The sequence below is a fragment of the Octopus bimaculoides genome, chromosome 19 (assembly GCF_001194135.2).
Source record: "Octopus bimaculoides isolate UCB-OBI-ISO-001 chromosome 19, ASM119413v2, whole genome shotgun sequence".
NCBI lineage: Eukaryota > Metazoa > Mollusca > Cephalopoda > Octopoda > Octopodidae > Octopus > Octopus bimaculoides.
Genome location: NC_068999.1, coordinates 32,112,019 through 32,124,247, shown reverse-complemented (window position 1 = coordinate 32,124,247; position 12,229 = coordinate 32,112,019). Strand labels below are relative to the sequence as shown.

Below are 12,229 nucleotides of genomic sequence, written 5' to 3'. Positions count from 1 at the left end.
AGGCCAATTCCTTTCCAATTTGCTATTTTAAAAAATGTCAGTCTCACTGAATACAGATCAATTCTGACATCCTTTTGTCTTGGTACAGTTGCAAATTATCCCTCCACCTGTGTTAGTCACTCTGCACTTTCTTTATGTCTCACTGGTCTGTTCCAAAGTTCTCCCCTAAATGCTTTAATTTCTCCTGTATCAGGAATCCCTTTCTGATGTTGTTCCTCCTCTATTTCCTCAAAACGACACATTCCATTTGAGTGAAACAATCTATTCTGTTCAAAACCTTTGCATCTAGCATTGTGTCTTTTCAATTTAGCCTTTAATGCTATCACCCTTTGTGGCAATTCTTCATGTACAGTTTGTTTTCCTCTTTTTTCTAACCTGTATTGTCCATTTAATTTTCTGATTGCTATCTCATTTTGAGTTCTTTCATTATCCTATTTAATTGCTTCAGTTCTTTCCTTGTCTTTTCCAAACTTCATTTGTTTTCTCTTCCTCCAGTTTGGTTCTTTCTTTTCCTTTCCCTTTTTTTCTTCAACAATCTTCTATCCTATTATGTCAGCTATATTAGCAGCAGTTCTGATTAGCTAATTTGCTTTACTGTTCTCTGTTTTAACCAAGCTCAAAACACCATTTACTTTGACTGTAGCTCTCCTTATTTTCCCATATACCTTACATTTGGTGGCACTTCATTGTTTCTACCACATATTTTACCTTGCAGCATTTCTAGAATCTCCTACAACATTTACTGTCACTTGTCCAGCTAGGTCATCTTCACCATTTACTTCATCAGCATTCTCAAGCATATAGTGATTTCCTCCTTTTTCATTTTCTTCATCTCTTACTCCTTCATTGTCACTTTCCTGTTTGTTTGTTCACTCTTCCTGTTCATTTTTCATTCTCTGAAATTCTTCAACCTCTAATCCTATAATTCAATCATTTATATGAATTGCCCTTGCCTGGTCAATCAATCATTGGGTGGAATCTTCAAAGACTCCTTTTTCATTCCCCATATTTTCTTCCTTCATTTCATGAAACCTCTTTACTTGGCTCACTTCTCAGCCAATATTCAACCATGATCTTTCCCATTTCATTTTCCTCCCTCTGCACTTCTGACTTCAATTTTGGTCCTGATCAATGGCTTGACGATGACTTGCCGGAGCTTGATCAGACGCTTCTTGCCTGTTGTGTGAGACACTTTCCCTGTTGACAGTTCCAGTTCCGTTAACACAGTTATGATTATTACTTGAATATGACATCACTAATTTTAAGGTAGCATTTATAAGGTTGTGCAATCACCAGTATTTTTATTGTAACACCATTACCAGGTGGATTGCCAACCAACACTCAGAGAGTCCACACCTACCCTCATATACACTGTTGGATGGCCGTTGACACCGATCAATCATCGATCCTTTGATGGGTCTTGTTTTGCTTCCTGCAGTGTGTCCAACTACCATCCTCCTCACCAAGAAAGCTTGATGGATTTCCCAGTTTAGTCACCAATAACCTGACCCTTAGTATATTTATTTAAAACCTAATTACAATATGCATTCACCAACATCAGAAGCTCACTAGATATTCCCTTCAAAACCAATGAAATAAGAGAAGTACAAAATATACAACTAAGGTCTCCCTCCTTGCTATTTCTAACCATCACTGCTTAGTCTAACACATTTATCTGAATATTCTTTATCAATATTATTATTATTTTAGTTATATTAATTATTATCACTCACCACAACTACTATCACTGTCATTAATACTACTTTTACTAACACTACTACTTCTACTATCATTGTCATTACCAGTTTCACCATTACTATCACTATGACTATTTTGTCATAATCTTTACCACACTCTTTATCAAGATTTCTGGCATAGATGGCAGGGGTGGGTGCACCACTGAAACAAGCAGGTTTTCAATGTTGCAGATACAAATAAAACACAAGAGAAATTTAAAGTAAAATTTGTTGAAAAAGAGAAAACAAATTGAAAAACATATTTATACTGATATTCTACATCTAAAAGAAGTAAACAAATGATTTTAACTAACCTTTAAATTCCTGCGTACGATTCCATTAGTACAAACTATGATCATAGGGCCAAGTGAAAGAGAAAAACGATATATTATTATTATTTTTTAATTCTCTTTGTTTTAGATTCTCAATCTTATGAAGATGCAGAGTAAATTCCATTAAGATTTTGGAGAGAGAGAGAAGCAGAGAAAGAGAGAGTTTGTGTGCGTGTCTGCTTATGGGTGCATGCATATGTGTGAGGTTTTAAGTAACTACATTACAGCTATAATAAAATGGCTTTTATTGGTGTCACATCAGACACTTTAGTGCAGTATATTCTGCAAACTGAAATGTAAGAAGACATGAAGGTTTTGATGAAATAATTTGTTAATTAGAGAAAACGAATCAGTTATTTCTATGTACTTTAGGAAGCTGTACATTATTGCCTGTGTTACATGATAATATGAAGAGAGGGACAACAAAATCAAGGTATATACAATGAAATATTTTACTTCAGTACATTCTCTGCTTATTTTTGATAAATTGAAACAGGAAGGGTCATTATCCACAGCCTTCACAGTCCCTCTCCCTCCCACACTGGTGATGTTGATTTGAACATCTGTAGGGCAATATGGACATATAGATGCAGGCATGGCTGTGTGGTAAGAAGCTTGCTTCTTAACCACATTGTTCTGGGTTCAGTTCCACTGCATGGCACCTTGAGCAAGTGTCTTCTACAATAGCATCAGGCCATTCAAAGCCTTGTGAGTGGATTTGGTAGATGGAAACTGAAAACGGCCCATCATATGTGTGTCTTTGCGTCTGTGTTTGCCCCTCCATTACTGCTTGACAACCAGTGTTGGTGTGTTTATGTCCCTGTAACTTAGTGAATAGGCAAAAGAGATCAAAAGAATAAGTACCAGGCTTAAAAAAATAACTGATGAGGTTAAGTCATTCAATTAAAAATTCTTCAAAGTGGTGCCCCAGCATTGCTGCCATCTAATGAGTGAAACAAGTAAAAGATAGTTCATCTAGTGGTTTGTAATTGTGTTTTGGTTGGTATTTAGGAGTTGAAACACTCTCTTGCAAAATTAAATACTTCACACCTCCAATCCTCACAGAACATGTGCAAATCTCTTACTTTCTCTTTCTCTTCTGTGTATACATATCACATAGTTTCTCTTTTTGCAACTTAGTATTGCTCTCTGCTGACGTCTTTCCTTTAATTTTTCCATATTTATCTTTTACTTCTATGACTGTATACATAATAGTGTCTCACATGACATCTAGTTGAGACCTTGCACTAGTCACAGATCTGGCTTACCTCTATGTTATATATCACCATCTCCTTCAACCTTCTGACATAAATATCAACTGATATATTTCTGACTTTGACAAGATGAGGGCTCTTTCAGCTTCTATGTCTTCTTTCTCCCAATTTGTTTTTGAGTTGGTCTTGCTCTTACTCTGAAGTCACTACTAACTAATCTATATTGGGTGATACATTTTTCACCATGAAAGGACTTAGCATTTGCAGTGCTATGTCTTTTCATCTGACGTCACTTTGTCAAATGTCTTTTTGTCTACATCATTTGGTCAGTCCTTTTGTCTGATGATTTTTTGTTCAACAACCTTTTGTTCAATTTTAAGTAAACTCTTTAGAAAACAAGGTGAAATATCTCTAATGATATATTCACAGAACTATAATGAGCCTCGTTATAGGATTGTTATTATCATTCTTTTTCCTTTGCTGTTAACAGTTTTACTTCTTTGTCCTTCTCTCTCTTAAGTATGGTGCTGTGTATAGAGAGTGCTGCAAATTTAGTGTACACATTTTTAATTTACCCATCCCAAACTGACAAAGTTCATAGTATTGAACAAAAACAAAAGAAAAGTAGGTGATGAAAGTAATTACATTTACGATTTTCATTCAAGCAATACAAAACTAGGAAAAGAATACTGAAGATGTGAGAAAAGAAGGCTGTTTTCAGTGTGAAATCACATGGTAACAGAAAACAATGAGCCAAAAATTATTTTTCTAATGAGCACCTTCATCCAGCTGATTTAGATTTGTTAAATGCTAGAAAAGCAGTTGCAGAAATAAAGCATGAAGCGATGGAAAACAGCAGCAAGTTTGCATAGCAAAATAGCGAAGTTGCAGTTCATAAGGCATTTAATTCATCTATCATAGCATGTTTGTTTCATTTGAGCCAATCAGTATTTTGAAAAATTACAGATTTAGGCCTCAAAGAAAAATACAATAAAGACTCTGAATTCTGTCTTAAAATTTAATGATTTTCAGCATTAGCCTTCCTGCCTGTTGAAGAAGCCTATGAAGAATTAATAGTCGATGAAGAAATACCTGCTAAATTCATCACTTACTTCAACTTAACTTACATAGGTGTTGTAAGAGGACATGATGCTAAACGGAGAGAACCACCTACATTCCAGATAGCTGTATGGAATGTTAATCAGCGTATTCTTCAGATCTTCCCAGAACAAATAATGCTGCGGAGGGGTTTCAATCTGTGATAAAACGTTCAGCGGGTGGAGCACATTTGAATATTTGGAAATTAATTAAAACACAGAAGGAAGAGGAAGGGTTCGTTCAAGGTAAAATGACTCAAATTCTTTGAGGAGATCCATCAAATTCATGTACACGATATCGAAGAATAACTGAAAGCCACAAAAGATTGGTCATTGAATATGGGTCAACAAGAAAAATTGATTTCTTGAAGAGTGTAGCATATAATTTGCATCACTATTAAGTGATCATAATAAATCATCAGTTATATCTTATTACTTTTTTTAAATGAATTTTGTTTAAATACATTTTTCCACAGTATCTTATTTGAATCCTATCAATAAAATTTTCAATGATTATTTGATTTTGATGTTCACCTTGTTTTCTAAAGAGTTTATTTAAAATTGGACAGAAAGACGTGGATGAAGTGACATTGGACAAAGTGACATCAGACGAAAAGTCGGGTCATGAGCATTTGCAACTCGTCACTTTTCTGTTTCTTGGTGAGAATAAAGTGTAAAACTGGCTTGTGAGTTCACATGACTAGGAGGCAATCAAGTTGATTGGTTTTCTGAAGTTCAAATCACACAACTTCAAAAGATTTGTCTTAATTTCTCTTAAGATACTGATAGCCACCATGTATTGCAGAGAGGCCATCACGAAGTTACTCAAGATGTTCATTAAAACTACCAACCATGATAAAGAGCTTGGCATAATCTGTTATTGAGGTCTATAGGAAGGCCCCACAATAAGTCCTGTTCATTTACCAAATCTGTTTGTAGTAAGTATGCAGAGATAACTTATATATGACCACCTTAAGTTTAATTATTGTAATGATAAATAATTATAGTTCTCTGCCCCTGTCACTAATATATATTTTCTAATAAATATGCAGTTGTACACAGCAAGTAAATTTTGTTCAGTTGCAAGACCACCAATTCTGGTACATAAGAATCATTTAAGAAACCCTCATTAGTTACAGGTGTGAAGATAAACTTACCATGTTGTAACATCCTAATTGTATTCATGTTCGGTCTACAGCATCATTCCTTACCTTTTAACCCTTTAGCATTCAGATTACTTTGTCAAATGTAAGACTTATTTATTCACATTGTTTTGACTTAATCATATATAATATTGTAGCTTCGAGATTTTGAAAATATGATTGCAAATTTTTAGAATAACATTATAGGTTAGGTATGAGAGGCCATGTCTGTCCAGTTTTAACATAAAATACGGAACATTTTGGCCAGATATGGCTGGTTTAAATGCTAAAGAGATTTTAACATTTAAACCAGATTTAATATTATCTACAATTTTTGTGCTGATTCCTCTCACAACCTAATGTAACTGGTGCTGTGTAAACAATAACACAATGAAACATTATATAACAATAAAAGGACTTGTAACAGCCATTATCTTTACAACTCCTCAGCTTACAATGCTATGTGTCTCTCTTTCTCTTGTATTGCCACATCTGAGAAGCTTAACTTTCTAATTAAAATAGCATTTAGTTAATTATGTTCTTTCAACTGTTGATATTTTTTATTTATTTTTATGAAATATGTTCATTCAACAACTTTTTACTAATTTACATATTTCCCCTTTTGTCATTATCTTAGCAACCTCTCCTTATAGTAATTGCTCGATTAGTTATAAATCATTAAGGATGGAATAATGTTAACCTATGACCTTTAGGCATTTCCCAAAAGCATCTTTACATAGAATTGAAACTAGGTTTGTGATGTTCCTTTCAGTAAGATTTTTGTCAAAACTTAAGTTTGTTTATAATTAATTAACCAAGCTTGCTTCCCAACCTCATGGTTCTGGATTCAGTCCCACTGCATGACACCTTGGGCAAGTGTCTTCTACTATAGTGTAGGACAACCAAAGCCGTGTAAGTGAATTTGGTAGATGGAAACTGAAAGAAGCCTGTCGTATATATATATATATATATATGTCTTCGTACATGTGTCTATGCGTCTGTATTTGTCTCCTATCACTGCTTGACAACTAGTGTTGGTGTGTTTACATCCCTGCAACTTAGTGGTTCATTAAAAGAGAACAACAAGTACCACGCTTAAAAATAAATAAGTACTAGGGTCAATTCATTCAACTTAAAATTCTTCAAGGTGATGCCCCAGCATGGCCACAATCTAAAGACTGAAACAAGTAGAAACTAAAAGAAATCTCATTATCTGAACTATTCAACTAAATATGTGTATTTTTGTTGTTGTAGTAAATTGCTGTGTCAGTCACAACAACTGTGTTGGTGGTATCTTGTTGTCATTGTTGTCCGTTTAATGTCCGCTTTCTATGCTGGTATAGTTGGGCACATTATAGCAGTCCAAGTCAGTTCTTATTTGGAATTAATGCTTTCCTAGATGGGGGTGCAGTATCACATCGGACATTTCAGTTTTAGTTTAATTTTTACAGTTGGATGCCCTTCTAGGATGGGTGGGTGAAAGGAACAAGAATATGAGATGGTATTCTCATCATCATTTAACATCTGTTTTTCATACTGGCATGGGTTGGATGGTTTGACAGGAGCTGGCAAACCAGAAGACTGCACCAGGTTTCACTGTCTATTTTGACATGATTTTTATTGTAGGTTAGCAAAAGGGATATTTTTGCTGGGAGGAGACGTATACTTTGGTGATGAACTGGCAGAAATGTTAGCATGCTGGGTAAAATGCTTAGTGACATTTTGTCCATCTTTATTTCCTTAGTGTAAATTCCGCCAAAGTTGATTTTGCCTTTCATCCTTTTGGGGTTGATTAAATAAGTACCAGTTGATTACTGGGCTGATGTAATCAATTTACCCACTGCCCTGAAACTGCTGGCCCTGTGCCAAAATTTGAGATCAATAATTACAGGAAAACTCAATTTGTAAAGTCACTAGGATTTCATTCTTTGAAAATAGATAAGATTTTATTCAGCTTCAGTTTGTCATATAGGCACAGACATGACTGTGAGGTCAAAAAGCTCACTTCGCAACTGTACGGTTTTGGGTTCAGTTCCACTGCTTTCAGTGAATTTGGCAGATGGAAACTGCATTGAAGCCTATCATATATATGTATGTCTTTGTCCCTCCACCCAACAACTGCAGTTGATTTGTTTACATCCCCATAACTTAGCAATTCAACAAAAGAAACTAATAGAATAAGTACCAGAATTTAAAAAAATAAGTATTGGAATCAAGCCCTTCAAGGCAGTATCCTGACATGGCTGTAGTCCAATGACTGAAACAAGTAAAAGATAAAAGAAGATACCGTTTGGTCCATGTTATCCTTCCATAACTTTATTCATTTATCTAACCTGTCTATAAATTGAGTGGTTCTGTAAAATCAGTAAATTTCATAATATGTTGGAAGTCCACTCTATCACTAAATATGGAGAAACAAGACAAAAAAAAAAAAAAATCAACTGAAGTACAGAACTGTTTTGTCTACCAATCTCACAGAATAAACTGGATGTCACTTGATATGTCACTTATTTTAGAGATACAATGCATAGCATATCATAGAAGATGTTGGTACTCTCTCAACACTGTCACACTATAATGCAATTTAACTGTAACAGCACTATGTTGATAATGATTGAAAATATGTTAGAGTCAGGAATTCAGCAGAAGTCTTTTAGGAAACTAAAAATACACACAATAGACAACCCATTCTTTTTTCTTTACATTCTCCAATTTTAATATATTTACTACACAACTTCCTGTCCTCACTAGATAGTTCAAAATCAATACTGTTACCATCTACATCTGTCTTAATAAATGTTATCATCTGTACTGAGCTGAACTACCTTTCAATATTAACTGTGATGTAGTGAGTCAGGGAATTCAAACCTGTGCCTGAAACAAATGTTCCACAAAAAAAATGAAATAAAAAACACAAACAAAAAAACCAAACAACAAATGTAATGACTAATACAAACAGAAGCAGTAACAATGAAGTTGATAATCTGACACTGTGCTGTGACCTGGAGTCAGTTCATCAAATCAGTGATATCAAACTTTGAAATGAAGGTTTAGAATATTTTTGAAACCTATTTTTGTCTTTTTAATTTATTATCTAGAAATATTGTTAAAATGAGTTTGATATAAGCACAATGGAATCCTTAAAAATATTTTGCTGAAATTTTTATTATAGCATCTCTGTTTCTTGAGGTTTTTCTTTCATCAGAACATTGAGGAATGTGTCCATTTCCAACTTGGACATGTACATCCCTAAAAACATGTTTGCCAGCAAAGACAAGCCCAAAATTTTTTTGAAAGGTACAGCAGTTTTTGCAACAATTTGTATAGAATCCGTAATTTTTTTACTTGGTTCAATGGCCTTGGTCAAATATTTTCTGGCTTGAATCAAACCAAAAACTGGACAAAGAACTGCAGGATATAAACCACCAACTAAAAGCTGAATTATACCACTTCTTGTCATTAGACATGTTGGACAGGCAAAATCTCCAACCAAACAATTCTCAGTGACAAAAGTTGTATGTGTGATCATGCCTAACACACATGGCATACCAACAGCCATGAGGTATCCACTTGCACGGCCAAAATGCATAAGATTGAAGTATCGGCGGAAGTAACTGTTGGTTAGTGCACAGGAAATAACAGTAGCAGAAGAACAAATACTGGCACCATGGGTCAGAGGCCATCTGGGGGAAAAGAAACAAAAAGGTGAAATTAATAACATTCATTTAAAGAAAATGTACATGTTTAAATGTATGTATATATATATAAATGGTAAATGTTTTTATTTTTCATTCCCTTCGAAATTTTATCCCTAATAGTGGTTTGGAACTTAGCTGCTCATTCTAGTATGCAAGAAATCCTATGATGGAGACCTCTTATGTGTTTAAATGTACACTGTATTTATATGAATAATATATAGTCTATGGACTAAATTTTTACATGCTAGTCCACTGGTAGTAGAAATTTCTAATATTTCTTATTACCCTTGATATTAATAAATGTGTGTGTATAGTTAGTATTTAAAACAACCTATATAATGGTCTGACAAAGTTAACTTATTGAGTCTATGCATTAATGAGTGGTCAATTCTTGTGATATTTTCCTGACATTTAAGTAAACTGAAGAATGTAGCATATAAAGTTATTTCTGGTCAGAAACTGGATTTGAACTTGAAATTTCTGAACTGTTAGTTTCATTCAGTTACTGTTTGTCAGCCCATAGTTATGTATTAATTTCCAATTTCACGGATACTAATTTGACCATTTTTTGCATACACATATTCTCATTACAACATTATGTATTCTCACTCCTAAACTACACCATCACACATACAAGATTACATTACTCCCACCACACATGCCCTCATTATTACACAATATCTCTGCAGAACAAAATCACACGTGTCTTCTCTACCGCACAAGCATCTGATGAACATCCAAATAGATTCCAGTCCCCTTCACTAATACACTACACTCCAAACAACATCCACACATCCCCATACATGTCCTAATTACTGCTCTTGGCCGGAACAAACACCTCAAGCACCAGCACCCTTTGAACCCATCAGGATGAAGAAGCTCAATCACTTGTCACAGATTAACTACTCAGACACGAGAAAACTACTCATCGTGGGCATGTGATACAACATATCAGGTTTTTGCTTTTGCAGTTCATATTTGCATTCACCTTTAATTCTTTCCCATTCTTGAATTTTTTGGCTGGTCCCTGTTCTTTTAAACCACATATCCCACGTTGGGGGTCTCCACATTTGGTAACTTGCATCATTTCTTCCTCTGATGAGAATCTTGCTTTGGTTAGAAGTTTCTCAAGGTTTGGTGGTTGCCTTCGGCTGTTGATTATTTGTTGTTCCTTGATTGTTTGTCGGAGACATGGGGACTAGTGTAGAATTGGTAGAAGGTGTTTGGCTGTTTGTAGAATATTGTGGTTCTTGGGATTTTGAGTGATAACAAATGGGATATTTTTATGTTCATCTTTCCGTTTATCCTCAGTGTGAGTGTTTTTTCTTCCTAGTGTAGAGACTGGGATATTTTTTTGCTTCAGTTATCGCTTGATCTATTAATTTGGTGGGGTATTTTTGTTTTTTAAGGAATAAGTTGAGCTCTTCAAGTCGTCTTTCTCTTCTATTTGTCTCTGAAAATACTGTACATATTCGCCTTGCCATATTAAAGGGTATGTTCCTTTTTGTATGGGAAGGATGGCAAGATCTAAAGTCTAAATATTGGTGTGTCTGTGTTTTTGTAATAGAGGTTAGTTGTTATAATCTCATTCTCTTTAATTATTATGATATCTTAGAAGGGGAGTTCCCTTTCATTCATTTCCATAGTAAATTGGATTGATCCATGGACACTGTTTATTATTTCTGCACATTTTCAGTGTTTATTGCCCCTAAGCATTTGCTACACACAAAAACTATCTTCCCAATTAGCTTTCCTTTGATATTGCTGCACCTCTTATGTGTCCATAGCTTACACTGGGTACATCTTATAGAGTTTCTACCTACGCCTTTTCTACAGATCAAGGAGGGCCATCTACCTGAAGGCATTTGTGAAGACTTTGGTTTTTGCTAGTTTGACTCTAAGGCCTTTGATTCGAGACCTTGCTTCCACACCTGAAACTTCTCTAGTTCTGATAGTGACCCAGCTATTAGAGCAAGGTCAACAGCATCAAGAAACTCCCAGGGGTATCCTGTCTTGAATTCCTCTGTTATTGCCTGGAGGACTATGATGAATAAAAGGGGGCTGGGACTAATCCTTGGTGGACCCCTACCCAGAATTCTTCACTATACTCGTTACCAACCCTCACCTTGCTGACAGCATTCTTGTACATGGCTTGTACAGCTCTCACCAACCACTCATCTATCCCTAGTTTCTGCATTGACCACCAGATAAGGGATCAGAGGACCCTATCAAAGGCTTTCTCCATGTCAACGAAAGCGATGTACAGAGGTTTATCTTTGGTTAGGTATTTCTCTTGCAGCTGTCTTACCAGAAATGCAGTAATAACAATGTATGTTTGGAAATACAATATTTCAGGAAATTTATGAGTTAATTGTCCTATCTTATATTAAGATACACTTCATTTCATCTTTGAAAAGGCAATAAGCTGGTAGAATCATTAGCACACTGGACAAAATGCTTAGGAGTATTTCGTCAGTCTGCTGCCAAAGTTAACTTCCATCCTTTTGGGGGTCAATAATTACTGGATGAGCAATGGGGCTGATGTAATCAACTAGCTTCCCTCTAAATTTCAGGCCTTGTGCCTATAGCAGAATGGATTATAACAGATCTACAGATACAGTCCAACTAACAACTATCTGTAAAAATATGGCAAAATGGATAAAAATGGAAATATTGCTGGAACACAAGTAATAAGCAGATAAAAATAGAAGAGTATCTGCTTACAATGAATTCAGGATCCAGCTTTTTCAAGTTTGGTGGGATTGTAGTAATCAAACATTTTACGGAAACGTCTGAATAACTTATTTCAAAACCAGATTCATTGGTTAACATACTGAGAACTTCATGTGTGTGTGTGTGTGTGTGTGTGTATATATATATATATATATATATATATATCCTCTTCACCCTGGACATCAAATCCCTATACACGGTGATTCCACACAACGATGGTCTCTCAGCCCTCCAATACTTCCTTGACCGCCGCCCTGACCCCACACCTAGCACCCCT

The 12,229-nt window shown here is 35.2% G+C and overlaps 1 protein-coding gene across 2 annotated transcripts in view; it reads right to left on the bottom strand.

Moving 5' to 3' along the window:
* Positions 1-8,440: 8,440 nt before the first annotated feature.
* The window catches only part of LOC106873715 (transmembrane protein 126A), a 98,206-nt gene continuing 94,417 nt past the window's right edge, over positions 8,441-12,229 (bottom strand). For both annotated transcript variants that reach the window (XM_014921191.2, XM_014921192.2), the window contains exon 3: positions 8,441-9,204. In XM_014921191.2, coding sequence (XP_014776677.1) covers positions 8,688-9,204 — 517 coding nt within the window. In that variant the 3' untranslated portion in view covers positions 8,441-8,687. The remainder of the gene's footprint in view (positions 9,205-12,229) is intronic.